Source organism: Coturnix japonica, chromosome 24 (genome assembly GCF_054131305.1).
Source record: "Coturnix japonica strain WE chromosome 24, WE-NBRP24, whole genome shotgun sequence".
NCBI lineage: Eukaryota > Metazoa > Chordata > Aves > Galliformes > Phasianidae > Coturnix > Coturnix japonica.
Window position 1 is genome coordinate 5,154,527 of NC_140686.1, and position 16,621 is coordinate 5,171,147.

The 16,621-nt window shown below is 51.1% G+C and overlaps 2 protein-coding genes across 2 annotated transcripts; one reads left to right on the forward strand and one right to left on the reverse strand.

Annotated features, from left to right (window-relative positions):
- Window positions 1-626: 626 nt before the first annotated feature.
- On the reverse strand, window positions 627-11,235 carry LOC146757142 (kinesin-like protein klp-12). The gene is made up of 3 exons (XM_085523326.1): window positions 11,221-11,235; window positions 4,475-4,887; window positions 627-3,967 (listed from the first exon to the last, which is right to left on the reverse strand). Exons 1-3 carry the CDS (start codon window positions 11,233-11,235, stop codon window positions 3,610-3,612), a joined length of 786 nt encoding a protein of 261 aa, XP_085379452.1. The 3' UTR covers window positions 627-3,609.
- Window positions 9,407-13,814, forward strand: LOC146757143 (zinc finger CCCH domain-containing protein 11A-like). The gene is made up of 2 exons (XM_085523481.1): window positions 9,407-12,365; window positions 12,959-13,814. The coding sequence occupies exons 1-2, from the start codon at window positions 11,930-11,932 to the stop codon at window positions 13,045-13,047; spliced, it is 525 nt and encodes a 174-aa protein (XP_085379607.1). The 5' UTR covers window positions 9,407-11,929; the 3' UTR covers window positions 13,048-13,814.
- Window positions 13,815-16,621: the final 2,807 nt, after the last annotated feature.

The following is a 16,621-nucleotide window of genomic DNA, read 5'->3' on the forward strand; positions in this document are numbered from 1 at the left end:
CGGGGGCAATTAAATTGGATGGAGGAGCCGGAAGGGACCGAGCGGGTCCTGAGCGCTTCAGGGCTGCCCTGAAGTTAAGCACCACATTCGGGGCATTGTCCAAACGCCACTCGGTCAGTGACGGGCTCGGGGCATCCACCACCCCCCAGAAGGGCCCGTGCCTGCGTTGGACCACCCCCACGGCAAAGACGCGTTTCCCGGCCCTACCCCGCTTCCTTCATCAGTTACGGGCATCTCTGTGCCATTCCCCTGCTTAGGAAGCCACAACGAGCAACGGGACGGATTCTCAGCCCCATCTCCTGCAGCTCGGACGAGCCGGGGGTCCTCAGCCTCTCCTACAGGATGAACCTCGTAGCCCTTACCAGCTTTGTCGCCTCCTTGCGATGCTTTCAAGGACCTTTTTGTAGGGTGGAGTGCCCCAAAATGCACTTTGCTCCCTGAGCTGGCTCACTGAGCCCAGGCAGCTGCTCAGGTACATCCCAGAGCCACGGGGACATCCCTGCAGTCCCTGAGGACCCTGTTCCCATGTGCTCACTTCCTCACAGCACCCACGGCACAGAAGGACAGGATGCACATCAGGACGGGCGGCTCCCAGCTCTGTTCTTCCCCATAACAGTCAGCACTGCTTTGTCTCTTCCTTTCAGTAACGCTTTATTTGTGAAGACAAAGAGGCGAGGAACAAACACATCCATCGGGAAACAATTCAAACCAACGTACATCATGAGAGCGAAATAAGTTACACTATTTACAGGAACACATCGAGGGATCAAATATTTGTACACACCTTGACAAACCCAGAGCGCAGTGCTGGGCTGCACCACCCAGCAGAGAAAAAAAGCCTTCACCAACAGGAGTTGGGCTCTGTACAACAGCTCTGAGCAAGAAAAGGCACCTGCTGCTGTGTGGGATGGGCTGATGGAGCAGGCAGTGCAGCACTGCAGAGCAGGGAGCAGAGTGCAGGGTGGTGGTGGGATGCAGAGCAGTGAGCAGCTAAAGGGGCAGAGCTGCTCCACTGGGAATGGGGACAAAGGCCCGGGGTGGCAGGAAGGTGAAGGGCAACGCTTTGCTGGAAAGGCCTGGGGGGGGAGTGGGACTGTGCTGGGATCCCTCACAGTTGGGGTGGGAGCAGCACGGGGAGAGAGGGGCAGCTGGTGGGAGCCCTGGGGAGGGTGATGCTGCCTGCAGGATGGAGCAAAGCAGGGGTGAGCACGCTGCAAGGCAAGGGGACAAGTGACAGGTGCTCTGTGGGATCGTACCTGGAGCCCATCCAGTGTGGGATGGGAGGGCATCCCTGGGAGCAGACTGCCCAGGCAGGGAGCCCAAAGCAGCTGTGCTTTTGGAGGCGCTGGGGAGGAACAACGCATCCTTGTGCTTCTCGCAGCTGGCCAGGCTGGGGACAGCCCTACAGCCTTGTCTTTTGTGCCGGGAGAGCTGCAGCTCCCTGGAGGGGCTCACAGTGGTTGGTTTGGGGGCCCAAACATTTGGACTTCTGGGTCAACTCCAGCCCTTGTGTGCAAAGCTCAGCTCCAGGCAGTGCAGTGCCCTTAGCAGAGCATGAAGCTGGCTCCTGTGTGCTGGGAGGAGGAGATCCAGGAGCAAGAGGCAGAAGCCAGGAAGAAGAAGTCCCCCAGCTCTCAGCAAAGGAAGGAGCTCCCTCCCTGGACAGCAGTTATTATCTCCATGCTTGACACCACCAAAGGCACCGAGGGAGAAGCAAAATTAGGTGCACAGAGGCTCAGAGACCACAAGAAAGCAGTGCAAGTCCTGAGCCCTAAAGGAGCACCCAGCACAGTGCGAAAGGATGGAGCCCATCTGCAGCCCAGCCCTGAACCTTCACCCTCTGTGGCCAAAGTCCTCAGCCCCAGCACGGGGCCTGCAGGCACCGTGCTCTGGGGCATGGAACAGATGGCAAAACAGGCAAGTGCAGCCCCAGGGCCTCCTGCTGCCTGCCCACAGGCAGAGGCAGGGCAGCAAGGGAAGGATCTGAAGAAGCAGAGGCCAAGAAGCCACGCTCACTGGACTGCAGCTGAGTTGGGACTTTGTGCTTTAGCATTTGGGGGGACCTGCCCTCCCAACCTGACAGCATGGCTCAGAGCTGCCCCCCCACAGCCTCCTGTGATGGGGAGCAGGGCAGAGCTCTGTGCCAGCTTCCTGGGGCTGTCCTCATCATGTTCAGTGCCTGGGACAGGATCTAGATTGAACTGCATTTTGGGGACAACAACTCTTAACAGCATTACGAGATTCAGTTTAACTCAGATTGCCTCGACCTCAGGCAGAGGCTGTTACAACACCAGAAACCCTTGAGCTCCCCAGCCCACCCCCAAAATGAAATCAATGACAACAGCACCCAGCTTGAACCGTGAGGTAGCTACACCAAATCAACACACACCCTCCATCTCCCCAGATCAACACCCCCCCACTCTTCCACATGGGAGATACCGACCCACACAGGTACTGAGACACCAGTACCTATGGTACACCCAGCTACAGCCACACGAACGCAGACATACACATCCCAATGGAAAAGAACAGGCTGAGAGGGCAGCGTTGCCCCCACCTCCCAGTGCTGTGCGTCACAGGGCAACCATGGGGCCTGTGATCCATCCTGCCCAGCCCCACAGCACAGGGCTCAGCTGTGACCCAGGAGCAGCCACCATCCTGTCCATGGCAGGGTGACCCTGCGCATGCCATCGTGCCCTCCACCAGGCCATGGAAACTGCATTTTCTTCTTCCCCTCCCCCCCATTCCCAGAATGATAAAAGACAGACTCCATCAAGTAAATAGAGATGCTCCTGTTTCAAGGTGTGCAGAAATTCCCACCCTGCAGTGGTTTGAACGAGGGCTGGTGGCACAAAATAACGGGGCTGCAGAAAGCAGAAGGAAATTGGTCTGTGCTTTCGCATCCGCCCTTACAACTTTCCCAACCACCTTTACATGTCAACAGAGCATTCTACAAAAACTCTTCAACTGTCCATGCAGGCACATATCCAATCAGAGCCGTGAGTCCCTTCTTCTCCTTCCAGAGGTGTCCTTGGTTCTCATGCTGTTGATCTGGCTCCACAGCTGCTGCTCTGAACAGCTTTTCCGGTATTCCCACGTTCCCCTACGAGCCCAGCGTGGGGCAGGGCACGATGGAGCAGGGGATGCTCCAAGGGACCACAGGAGAGGTAGAAGAAAGCTCCAGTGTGAGACCAGGGCCTCGTCGGCCCCCTGAGCAGAGAAACGTGAGCAGGGCAGCTGGAGAGGCTGCGTCCTCATTGACACTCCTGGGCTGAGCCTTCAGCCTTCTGAAGGGCTCCAGCCATGCACCATCGTTCTCTGTAGGATTGTCCTTCAGGCGTGCAGCCGTGGGGGGAGTCGTGCAGGATCAGGGTCCAACCCGTCCGCACTCCGCTCCTGGCACAACCATCTCCATCCTAACCCATCTGCAGCCCTTCCCCACCCCACTGCAGAGCAAAGTGGGTACCCAGGGAAGAGCAGAGGGTCAGCAGAATTTGCAGCTGGGATTCAGAGATCTCTGCAGGGAAGCTCAGGGTGAGCCAGCTGTGCAGCACTGGCTGCTTCAGAAACAAAAGAGAATGATGGAATGAGTCAGGAGCTTTGCATGCTTCAGACAGGCACCGCCAGCAGAAGCAGCGCCCACCCCCAGCCCATGGTGGGCTGCCGACTCCCCCCCCCACTGTCCTTGCAAGGGTGAGTGCAGAACACGGCTGCCACAGATGTGGGCAATATTTGGGGTGAGAAGATGCACAAAAAGCCACATGCAGAACAGGGGAAACCAGAAATGTGGGCAAGGGGGAGAGAAGAGGTCTCAGAGGGGTGCTCTGCCCAGCAGCCACAGGAGACTACCTTGACATAGTGATCTTTGGAGCCCGTCACCACCAGGTCATGGTTGCTTGCTGTCTGGCTTACTGCGAGACACATCACGGGCCCAGTGTGGCCACTCAGCTTCCCAACAGGCTGCAGCCTACAACCAGTGACAAGGGTCAGTCAGCCCCTTCCCAACAGCACAGCTCCTCCAGGGCCCTCCCCCAGCACAAAGCCCACTGCCCTCAAGCACTCCTGACATAGAAAGGTCCCCAAACACGAGCATCGCTATCAGGGGTACCCTGCTTCACAGTGATGCTGAGGGATGAAGGCAGCTCTGGGGCACACCGACAGCCATCTGCAGAGCCCAGGCTGCAGTGAGGGCTCAGGGTCAGTGGCACAGCCTGGGGAAGCTGCTGCTCATCTCCCATTTCTTCCCTCTTCTCACAGATGGAAGCCACGCCTCAAGTAGTCCCATTGCTGCTCATCACCCATCAGGTCCAAAACAGGGGCTTGAAAAGGCATATGAAAGGGTTCTGTAAGCCCTCATTTGAGGCAGCTTCCACAGCTACAAAGGTTTTCCCTTTCCTAAGGGGAGTCTTTTCAGATGGACACCGTCCACACAGAATCAGTCAGTTGTCCTGCCTGCCTCTGTGCTGCCCCTCACCTGCTCAGCTCCCAGATGCGGACGGAGTTCCCAGTGGCAGCATAGAGGGTGGTGCCAGTGGGGTTGAGAGCAATCTGGTTGATCTGGTGCTCCCCCTGCACACTGGTCACAGGGCGGGTGGTTGTCCCAGCACATGCATCCCCAGAGATCACCTGGCCAGAAGACCTAGAGGAGGGAGGATGGGAGGAGAAAGGATGATCAGAGACCAGCTCAGAGCCTGCGAGGTCCCACCGAGGAACCCAAAGAAGCTGTTGCCTCTCAGCTGGTCCCACACTGGGAATGGTCCTGCAGCTGTCTGGCCGCCATGGGACCAGCAAAACCTCCACCTTCCAGAGCAGTGCTTTCCTTTGAGCATTTGCTGCAGAGGGTCCCCACAGATTCCATTCCAAGATCTCCCTAAGCCTCCCTTCTTCCTACAGCTGTAGGCACTGATCCTAAAACAGCTGGGCTCTGTTTCCAGCCTGTGGGACCCCAGGAGTTTCTCACACCATCCTCTGCAAAGCCAGAGCTGCCCACAGTCCCCCATAGCCACTCTTCCCACTACATACATCAGGGTGCGGATGCAGCACGCTTAGTCCTGGATGTCCCACACTTTGATGTACGATGTGGACACGGTGAACACCAACCCCGTGTGGCTGCAGTACTTGATGGAAATGACATTATTTGGGTGACCCTTGAGGGAAAGGCACAGCACTGTAAGGTCCTACAGGCATGGGAAAGCACGAGATGCCTCACCCCCAAGCATCTTCCACTTCCTGGTAGGGCAATGGGCCCCTCCATCTGAACTCAGGCATATCTGAGCAATCATCTTCATGGAAAACCTTGGCATCTCCCCACTAGAAGCCCCTGCCTAACGGCTCTGCCCAGGTGACACAGACTGTGAGACATGATGCTCACGGCCTCTGCTCTGAGCCAGGAAACTCAGCTCATTGGACCTCAGCTCAGTTGAGGACAAACTGCACTTTCTCCATTCTGAAGCTCTGCCAGGAACGTTTCATTAGACCTATTTCATGGCAGTTCCTTCAAGCTGCCAGCCAGCCCGTGGTTGGCAAAGTTTGGAAACGGAGCTGTACTCCTTTTAAAACCAAAAGGATGACAGGGGGCAGCACTGGCATTTGCACCCAGCACCCTGTCCCCGATGCTGGCTCAGAGGATCCATCCTCACCAAACCTTCTTTCAAGGGATGCCCTGCAGGCACCTCATCCCTCCGGCCACAGCATCTGCCAATCACTTCCACATCAGAGTGTTCAGAACACTGAGGTCCAGCAGCCCCACTGCTGCAGTCCTGAGCTATGTGGACACCAGCAGCTCTTTCCTGCTGGCATTCCAAGCGCCGCCTGGGGCTCTGAGCTATGCTAAATCTTTTCCTATGAGTAGGCAAAACAAGGCAGGAGGCTGGAGAAGGGCAGGCCCAGGGCTGCATGAGGTCTGCATTAGTCAGGAGGGTGAAGGTAAGCTCATTAATTCGGGTTTCGAAGTCACACGGGTGCGATCTCCTTCTCAATTAGCAGCTTTGCTCACACATTCAGCAGCTCTCCTCTGACCCCTAGTGTTGCTACTGGTCTCGAAGTGACACCGAGACCAAAGGGAAATCCCGGCTCCCCAGGGTGAGATGCGATCAGAGAAAACAGCTCAAGGTGACAAAGCACACACGCGTCTGGCGCCGTGTATCCAGTGGTTGCTGAGAGCAGAGCACCCATCAGCACCAGAGGTGCTCCTAAAGGGCAATGAGAAGGTTGTCCTTGCACTGGGACAAACTCAGGAGCACATTCACCCCGAGGCTGAGCTCTGCACAGCAGTGACTTGGCTTCTGGGGCAGAGAACTCTGCTCACACAGGACCCAGCACTGCAGAGATATAGCCAAGAGTTTGGAACGCCTGCACGTGTTTCCCTGGAAGATGCTTGCAAGAAAAACACACTGACAGTGCCCAGTGTTGCTCACCCCAGCATTACAGTCCTGCTGGAGAGCCAGGGATGGGACAGGACATGCTGACAAGAAATGACACAGAGCATGTGATGAGGACATCAATCTGCTTATTATGTGGATAATGCGGAGAGGTCTGGCTGACGGAGCTTCTCACTGTGTGAGTTGGTCAGCATTAGGGAAAGCCAGCATGGAGTTCTGTGAGCTTTTGCAGGGGACGAAGAGGCGCAGAAGCTGCTACCCACCTTTGGTGCTCTTAGAAAGTTAACTGAGAGAATTGGAAGGGAGACCATCAGCTGACCGAATGGACACCAATAGGTCAGGTCCTGATCAGACCCGACGGAGGGCCATGGCTCCCAGACCCTATGCCACTCCTCGTCAAGGGCAGGAAACACGTCTGTGTCGGGACCCCAAGTGGGCCCTACTGGCTGCCGGCACGTTGGGTTAAGCCGGCACCAAACGACGAGCCATCCTGCGCACCGTGAGGATCTGAACATCTCAGCACCGGTTTTGGTCAACGTCTCCTTGGTTAATGTCTCCAGTGCAGCCAGTGATTTGACGTCAGCACTGGGCAGCGGCTGCTGGTAACGGCACATGAGACTGCGTTGCTCCCAATGTGCCTGAAGGTCCGAACTGGGAATCCAGCCTTCATGCCGGACTGATAGTTCGTGAGCGGGGGAGACCTTGTTCCTGGATAATCCCCCAGTGGTGGACATTCAGAATGATTCGTCACAGCCAATATGTTTTTGTCTTGTTATTTGGTTATGGAGTGTGACATTATAATGCACACTGGACAGAACTGGAATGCCATGAAGATTTTGTACAATAGTGTTACATTGAACCTGGAGAAGTTGTAACTCCATTGTGTACTGTGCTGTTTTCTTGAACTTGAATGCACTGTTCTCTTCAAGTTCTCTTTAAGTGTTGCCATACAGCATTTCAAAATTGTTAGGCAGATAGCTGTTATGTCTTTTCAGGTTTGTGGGCACTACAGCTGGATCTCTTTGGTATGTTATTATGACAGCTTCATGGATTTCCGCATATGTTTAATGTTTGATTCGTTTCCAGAATATCCTTTAATGAGCGAAATCACCTTTGGGGTAACAGGGAGTACCTAGGAGAACCTTTACAGGGGCTGCAGATGATAAAGAGGGGGGAGATGTTGGGTATTGGGCAGGTGGTGCCTGCTTGCACCACGGCTGGAGTAAGGGAGGTCACGGGTATCTGATAGGGGCGGTCACCTGTACCACTATATAGGGTTTGTGGCATCGCATTAAACTGGTACTTTCAGCGTTACACACTGTGTGTTCTGGTTAGCATTTGGGCTGCTGTGCTAACAGATGTGTCTGGGGTTATCTTGTTTTAAAATGGAAGGGCTTGTAAGGAGCAGAGGGATGTGAGGTATTTCTAGTCCGCTTCATGCTCCCCATTCTAGAACCCTTCCAATTGTGAGGAGAACAGAAGTGCTGAGCTGTGTGCGTGTTCCACGGTGCAGAGTCCAGTGACAGTTGGTGCCCGGCGTCTGTGCTGAGCAGCATTGAGGTCTTTAGGAACGTAGGAATCTGCCAATCTGTTGTGAAGGTACTAAAGGTAAAAAGGCAGCATTTCTATCAGTATTGGAGGAGGGAACGAAACTTTGTCCTTAACTGCTGTTTTTGTTCCCTTTGTCATGCAGTCAATCAAGCAACTAACTTGAGAACCCAACTTCTATTCTCTTTAGTTTAGATTTGGGGAAATTCCCTGCCACCCTAAAAATATTTCCTGGAAAATTCACTAGTGTTTGTGTGAGTAAATGGTTCCAGCCTTTCCTTACTGACTGTCGGAAATGCTTAGCACAGGAAGTGTGGCACTTTAATGAAAGAGTTCCGAATCACTTGAATTTGATCTTCTGTCTGTCCTGGTTGTAGGTTTTACTGCATTTGATACCTTAAAAAAAACCCAACAAAACAAACCTAAAATACCAAAATATTTGATTTTTACATCAGAAAAGAAAAAAAAACAAACCAACCCAAACCCTTGTTGTGGCTGAGCAGAACGTGCTGCAGCTCCATGCAGTGCTGAGTTACCGTATTCAGGCACATGTGTGTGGATTTGTGTATTGATACGCACTGGCATGCTTTTGCTGTATAGGTAACAAAGACAGGGGAAGGTTTTAGTGTTTTCTTCATAGGTGAAGAAACCTTGAAGACCAGAAATTCCAACTTACAGAATTTGACATTGGCAAAGTGAGGAGGAAAATTCTTCCTACCCCGTTACTCTTAATTGACGGATTCAGTGTTGGTTCAGCCTACAGGAGAAGTGAACTGCAAGGCTTGGAAGATCGCTGTCTTTGCTGAGGTTGTCCAGGTGGGTGAGCTTGAAGACCTGCAGCGGTCAGACAAATGTGTTGGGGTTACTCACTGCTGTCACTCGTGGTGTTGAAGGAGGGGCTCCATTGGAGGGCTTGCAGCCGTGCAGCCCAGGGGCTCTGTGCTGAGTCAGGGTGATGTTACTAGAGTTTGACCAGTGTTGAGGAGGGCAATGTTTTGAAACAACTGCTACAGAAAGACTGATTGAATGAACAGAAGAAAGCTGGGAAGATGGGTGGGCATTCCTCATTCTTTTCTGCTTGTCTGCTTGTGTTTTGCTTAGGGTTCCTTTTCAAAAGAAGATTTCACTGATCAAGACTGTAGAAGACTTTCAGTCCAAGGAAGTACGAGCCAGCTCTTTGAGAGAGCACAGGAAGAGCTGCACAGAGATCCCCGAGACCAGAACTGCTTCTGTGCGCTCGTCCAGCATGTCGATTAAAGGAAATGATTGCTATTTCTACTTCTATTCCACTTGTAAAAAGGTCTGCTTGGGTTTTTTCCTTCATTTTTTCTTTCTTTCAATTCTGAAGTTAAGAGGAATGGGTTGAATAAGTAGAAGTATTACTGGTCTTCAGCAAACTTCATAACTAATATCATTGTGCAAAAGAGCAACTAGCTAAAAATGAGCTCAAAGCATGGCCAGTTCTCAGGTTGCACTAGTTCATTTTCCTCTCTTGGTTTCCATTGGGTTACAGGGAGACAACTGTCCCTTCAGGCACTGTGAAGCTGCTTTGGGCAATGAAACCACCTGCAGGCTGTGGAAGGAGGGCCGCTGCTTCAGGAATGACTGCAGGTTCAGGCACATGGAGATCAGTGTGAGTGTTGGCTCCTCAGAGTTTATCACCAAACCCACTTCTCACTTCTTTAGGTGGGCTGATGTGCTTTTGCAGATTAGGTTCATTTGCTTTGAAATGATGATGGTTCCTATTGTTAAGAGGGGGCTGGGAGGAAGCAGAGGGAAGAGAGCTCAATGGCAATGGTATATCATAGCAGAATATTCTTGTAGTAGATACCAACAGTGTTCTCTCAACAGTTGCTAAAGAACCACATCATTCAGACAAGCATTCTGCAAGGTGTGTTAGTTTAACCCCTTCTAAACTGGTGTCCTCACCCACAGAATGCTAGAAAAGCTCATTGAGCCTGGTGCTCCCAGCCTGCGCACGCTTCAGAGTGGTGTTTGAGTGCTGCTTTGTGGCAGTCTGCTCACTGGCACCATCTGGAGATCAGTCTCCCTTTGCAGATCTTATGTCCACATTACCATCAGCTTTTCTTCCTTTCCGTCTGCAGAAATTTCGCAGCATGATTTCCTGCTACTGGGAGAACCAGCCAGGAGGCTGCCAGAAATCCAACTGTGCCTTCCATCACACCAAGGGACGTTGTCTCAATGGGGTTTTCTTTCCACCAAGCCAAAGTGAGTTTGTCTTTTTTAGGAATGAAAGATTAACTCTATTACTCACAGGTGGGTATAGTGTCATAAGGAATGCCAGATAACGTTCACTTGTGAGCTGATAGATAGGTGCACAGCTGAACTTTGTGCGCTTCTGATACTCAGTTTTTTCTTGCATGCTCAGCTTCTCTCTGCTCCTGTGGCCTTTGCCTTGCTGGTTGTGTTCCTGCAATTAAGCTTTTTCTGGGTGTCAGGGAGATGAATGTTGTGTAGGGGGGGATTTCTTTGTTCACAGAGAAGCCATTTGGATGGGCAAGTGGAGACTCAGCATTTATCTGTGTGGGTTTTCATCCTTGCCTGCCATCTTTGTGCAGTGGTTGTAAGGTTAGGATCAAAGTTTTAAATTGATCCTTTTCTTCCTGTAGCTACGCTGCCAAGTCCACCAGAGTCTGCAGGTGACGATCCGAGGGCAGCTCAGATAACAGTGCAGCAGAGCAAGCTTTCCGTGCAGTCCAATCCCTCTCCACAGTTGATGGAAGTGATGCAAATGGAAAACAAAGAGAGTGTCCCAAGCGCTACACATCCTCCCGTTTTAATCAAAGCTGCATATGATGACAAAGGTGATGATGGTGAGTGTGGTTGCTTTTCCCGGTTCTTTACTAGTTACTCTATTCACTTAGGCTGCTTCTATGGGTTTACCAGGTAAGTATAGCTGTTAAAATAAGGAACCTGTCTGTAATCACTTCCATTTGTACTTAAGAATATTAACTGTGGGCTGCCAATTAACTCCAAAGCAATTTGTTGTAAAAACACAACAGAACATAGGGTTGCTGAATAGACTCAGCTATTTCCATGATCTTGTTCCTACCTCGTATCTTCATGTGCCTTTCAGATTAGGTAGGTAAACTCCTTTGTTTACTTCATTAGAGCAAGATGAGGCCACAGCATGGAGTTTAAGTGCCTGTATGTGCATCTTTTCAACCACTGGTTAAAGCCACATTGTTGATAGAGGAATCATGTGGATGGGTTAAAGTAAGGGATAAAGCCTACTTTTAATATCCAGAAGGATGAAAGGAGGGTATCAGACAGACGTCAGGTCCATGGTGCTCTTAGCTGTGGGGAGAGCTGACAGGGTTTGTTCTGCATGCTTCTGAGCAGGAGGCAGTTTGCAGAGCTGTGGTCCTCAGCGTGTGCCTCTGTCCTTCAGTCTCATTCACTGCTCTGTGTTCCCAGATGACAGTCTGAATGCTGGAATAAAAACACTTGAAGAAATCAAACTGAAGAAACAAAAGGATAAAACCAAACAACAAAGTGGTGAGTTCATATGCCCTCCTTTGTTATCCTTCTGATAATACTCAGATAGCTGGCACTGTGTTGGGGAATAGAGCCGTTCACAGAAGTGAACCTTTATCTTGCACTGCTGGTTTTGGAGTAGCAGTTGCTGGTGGCTGGGTGCTCCATGAGAGATAGACTTTTTTGTGGTTAACTGTTCTAAAATCTTTCTCCAAAGGAATTATCTTAGGAATGTTGTTGTTTTCTCTCTGTAGCTGTTGTCAGTGGCCTTCCGCTGAAACGCAGCCTGGCAGAAAGGCTGGAGAAGAAGATCAAGATTGACAGAGCACCAAGGAGAGGTAAATGGTTGTCTGTGTTTGCTGCACAGATTCTCTAGGCTTTCTGCTTATTCTTTCCTGGGTGCGTTGTTGTTGGGAACACGCATATTCTGTAATATTATGTCAAATCTGGAAACCTAAGCTCTCGCTGGACTCTCTTTTAATCATTATGCTTCTCCTTTCTTGATGATGGCAGAGAAGGGTGCCAAGCCAGCAGGGGAGATCCATGTCAAGACTCTGGAAGAGATCCGTCTTGAGAGAGCGAATCAGCAAGGAGAAACCCCAGCTGCCCCCCAGGCAGAAGGGTGCTGTAAGGTGGAGGATCCCAGCTCCGGGGTGAGGCCTTCTCCTGCAGTTCGCACCAAAACCGTGGAATCCCTGGCTGAAAGGAAACACAAAGGACTGGAGGATGAGAAGCAAAAAGTAGAAGAGCTTCTTACTGTGAAGAGAGCTGAGGGTAAATGCAAGAAGAAGAGAATTTTCCCTCCACCTGAGCCTGATAAAGTGAAACTGGAAGAGCCACCGCGTAAAATCAAGCCATTGGAAGAAATGCATATTAAAAGCTTAGAAGAAATCAAGCAGGAGAAAGCCCTGCGGATGCAGCAGATCGCAAAGCCAGCAGGTAACGAGGTGCTTCACTGTCTGCTCTGCTGAAGTGCTTCCCCTGTCAAGCAAATGGAGTTTGCTTAGAATTGCCTGGGCTGTTTCTTACAACATGCAAAGGCAACAAGTGCCAGGATGTCCATCCATGTGTTTTTCCATCGAATCCATGGTGTCTGCCTGCTTCATTCTGGAAAATTAATTTGCTGTGAGGTTTTGTAGTTCAGTTTCTCCTGTACTTTCTTTCTGCCATGTTTTTGGTGTGGCATGTTCTGTGTGTTGATGCCAAGGTTGCCTTCATCTTTGGCGTGTGTTGCTTAGTTTGATATGTAAATGTATTTGAAAAGCATGGATTGATTCCTCAGCATGGGGGCCAAGCTCTGTCAGAAAGGTCAGGGGGGTGAGTTATTCATTGGGGAGGTGAGAGAGGCTTTGTGAAGAGACAGCATGTGAAGGAGGGAAGAGCTTGGATACTGTATGGACTGCGTGATGCCGCCTCTGTCTGTGCTTTGTTATTGAATGTGAGGAAATAAGCACATGGAGGAAACACTGGCACTCAGGTTTCTTTCTATGCTTGCTGTTGACCAAGTGATTTTCTTTTTCTTTGTTTCAAAGCACCTGGAAGAGAAGAGGAAAAGACTGTGGAATGGAACAGGGCTGCTCCCAAAGCTGTCTCTGCACCCGCAGAGGTGAGTCCCTTCTGAAGATGGACACATTGACACAATTTCTTCACATGTTCTTGTGTCTCACTGCTCACCATGTGCCACCATCATGAGTGCATTCCTACCTTCCTGCCTTTGGTGAAGAGCTGCAGCCATGTTTCACAATCCTGATACTTTCAATGGCTTTCCCAGTCAGCTTTGCACTCCTCAAACTCAGAATTGATCTGATTATATCTGGCAGAGAGGCAGTAACCAGTTTTTGAAACATCTCTAATCTGATTTCCTTCATATGCTCCCCCTGGTGTTTGTTCTTATTTTGCACTTACTTTATTTCTTTTTAGCCCTCGGATCAGAGTACACCAAATTCTAGAGCTCAAGCAAAGAGCCTTGAGGGGATAATAAAGGAGAAGCTACAGCTGAGACAACCAGAGAAGCTGAAGAAGGAAGTGGCTGCTGTGCCGGCTGCTGCTGAAGAAACAGTCAAAGGTAAAAGTGCAGAGCTTAGCAGTCCTGAATGCACCCTTCATGTTCAGCTTATCAGCTTGCAAAGGCCTAAGTGAAATCTCAGCACGGTGGGCAACAGCATTGCCAGGGAAACCATCAGCCCAACCTCAGGAGCAGAGAACTATGAATGAGTGTTGAGTGTGAGGTGGTCCTCGGAAGTAAAGGGACCTGAGTGCTCATGGTGGGTGCGTGCCTTTGCTTAGTGCTAGAAAGGGAAATGCTTATTTTCTTAGTTCACTTGTGTTCCTTCCAGCCAGACTTCAGCTTGAGAACGAGGGACAGACAGTGGCACTGAGCTGCAGACTTACCTGTGTGATAAACCCCTGGATGTATTTTGTGGGTCTGTTGTGGCTTGCACAGCGTCAGGTTGCACACTCTTGTCTGTAGCTCCTGCTTTTTCCTTTCTCTAGAGGGACCATGTATTACTTTCTCCTGCTGTATGGCTGTTTCCCTTGTCTGGGTTATAATATGGTGTAGCTGTGCAGTTTCTTTGTTCCTTTGGTGGGACTGTTGGTATGCAGCACTTACTGTGGAAGATACTGCTGAGATTTGTGGAAAGAGCAATGTAATTTTGCTGGCCAGATGTATTTAACTGTGGAGAAGAGCTGTGGGAATGACAGGACAACCTGGACTCCTCTCAAGGCACAATTGTACCAGCTCTCTCTTCTTCCTGTAGCCAAGGGCAAGGTGTGTGTGAAGCCCTCGGATGGGAAAGCCAGCACCCCCACGAAGCGAGCAAGGAAGCGGAAGGCTGCTGAGATCTCTCCTTCTGCTGTGGCAGCTGTGAATCCTCGGAGAAGCACTGAAGAAGAGGAGCATCCAGCTAAAAAGGCTAAAATAGCAGCTTTGGTAAGGAAGGGAGGAAGCGTCAGTGCTGTCCTCGTCAGGCTGATACTGAGATACAACTGCTGCAGAAAGTGTGGAGAACTGAAATGTTCTGCAGGTTTCCTTTCAAAGCAATCGCTGTGTGCTGGATGCTGGATGAATGGCAGTGTGCGCACAATGCTCTGCAGCCCTGTGATTCCTTTGTGGTGTGAAGGAATTTGTCCATTATTGCTGCATTGTTAAAAAGACCTGAGGTGCTCTGCAGCCTTCACGTGGTTGTTAACATCCTTCAGGAGCCCCTTAGCCCCCGTGTTGGGTTAAGGCTCAGCAGTGCTGAAGGAGAAGCGCTGCAGAGGATGGATCTCCTGAGCAATCATTGACTTTGTCTTCCTTCTTTCCAGACTGCTGCTCCAGCCCTGCCTGAGGTCAGCCTGCTCACCAAGGCTGTAGAAGATGACACTGAAAAGTTCATCTCGGAACTCTTAGAGGAAATGGAAGGAGAAATTGACTTGGAGCTGGAGAAGGATGTGGATGAACTCCATCGTGAACTTTCTGAGATGATTGACAGTATATCTGAGTAGTCTTATAGCATATATATATATATAAATAAATATTTTAAAAGGCTTCACAATGAGTCTTATATCATAGCTGAACTGGTAAAAGATTGGCAGACTGCATTCCACTGTCCTGAGTTTTCCTGCTGGTCAGAGTTGAGGTCCTGTGCATCCATTCCCTGCTCCTGGTTGGCTCCTTTCAGCAGCAAGAGGACAAAGCAGTTCTGTGACAGCCCAGAAGGACGTCCATCTGTGTGCGGCAGTGCCTGGCAATTGATTTCCTGATTCAGTGACGCTCCGAAGGCTTCAACCTCAAGCTCCTTCCTTCCTCCTCCCTTGGCCATGCTCAGCGTTGGGTGCAGCTGGAAGCTTCTTCAGTGCTCCCAGTTCTTGGGTAGTCCCTATGTCTAGCTTGGAGTTCTGCCAGCTCTTGAGTTTTGTTGGTGTATGCTTTTGTTTTTGACTTGAATCCTTTAAGGCAACTTAATGACGATGTGGGGGTGGGAGGGAGCAGAATTATTCTGGTGTTTTGGACCAAATGTGCCACCAAGGCGGGGGGGTGCTCCCTGCCTTCCAGTTATCAGCAGTGATGCAGCAGCAGTGTGAGAAGCGGGAGCTGCACGCCACTGCTGCGTTATTCCCCCCTTTCCCTTTTGCTGGATTTCCAGTGCTGTTTGCTGGCAGAGCTTGATGCTGTGCTGATGATTTCTGGAAGCCAACACGTGTGCGTTTCGCTTGTCTCAGTTCAGAGTGCAGCCATCCCAGCCCTGCTGTGGGCACAGTGCAGCCCTGGCCCTGCTGGAGGACGCCGTGGTGACTCTGTGCTTCAGCAGGGTATTGAGTGGTTTTCTGCTGCCTCTGGGTGGGACTGTGCCCATGTCGTGTCTGCCATTGTTACTGTAAATATTTTATCCTTTCCTTTTGTATTTGCCTTCTATTTAAGATATTGTATGAACATAGTCAGGCTCCTCTGTTTGTGCCAGCGGCTCTCAGCTGTGTTTTGAAATAAACCTGGCACAGGACAGCAGTGCTGTACGTCTGCCTGCAGCTCTTGGAGGGAGCAGGAGGGGAGCCAGGAGTGCTGCTCCAACAACATCCTGGTGCTGCTGCCACCAGGGTTACTGCTGTGCTGCTGTTATGAGCTCCATGGAAGAGATGAGCTCCAGCACGGCCTCCTCTCACTTATTTGGCTCTGAAGCCTTCAGTTGCTATTGGCCGTGGCACATTCCACGCAGTGTGAATCTCTCTAACAGACATAACTGTATAGGTGGAATTATGGGGGCTGGGAGGGAGGACACAGTGCTGCTGAGAGCAGGGCCAGGCAGCCCAGCATTCTCAGCACCACAGCCAGGTGAGGCTGGCAGTTCAGTTACAGTCTTTGCACTCCCTGTGCTATCTGCACCGCTTTGGCATGAAGACATGACTGGAAAGTTCATCCAGTATTGGGCTGAGCTGTGCTTCCCCCCCATAACCCACAGTGCTGCCACAGCCACATTCTGAGGGCAGACACCCAGCTTCCATAACCAACCATGCACTGAGGCTGAGCTGCCCACACCCCACATCCCAACCTGCTCCTCTACAAAACATCTCCACTTTATTCCATACAAATCCCAGAGCATCCCACTCTTCCCATCCTGCAGCGGGGAGCGGAGACAGCCACAGCTCCCCATGTCCCATCGCATCCCACTCCAGCTGCCCTGTGGTCCTCAGTGCTGCAGCAGCCGGCTGTAGGA

Coding starts and splice junctions, on each gene's coding strand:
- LOC146757142 (XM_085523326.1), bottom strand. Junction 3,968..4,474: donor CGCATCTGGGAGCTGAGCAG/GTGAGGGGCAGC, acceptor CACTGGTTGTAG/GCTGCAGCCTGTTGGGAAGC.
- LOC146757143 (XM_085523481.1), top strand. CDS start 11,930: ATGATGGCAGAGAAGGGTGCCAAGCCAGCAGGGGAGATCCATGTCAAG. Junction 12,366..12,958: donor GCAGATCGCAAAGCCAGCAG/GTAACGAGGTGC, acceptor TTTGTTTCAAAG/CACCTGGAAGAGAAGAGGAA.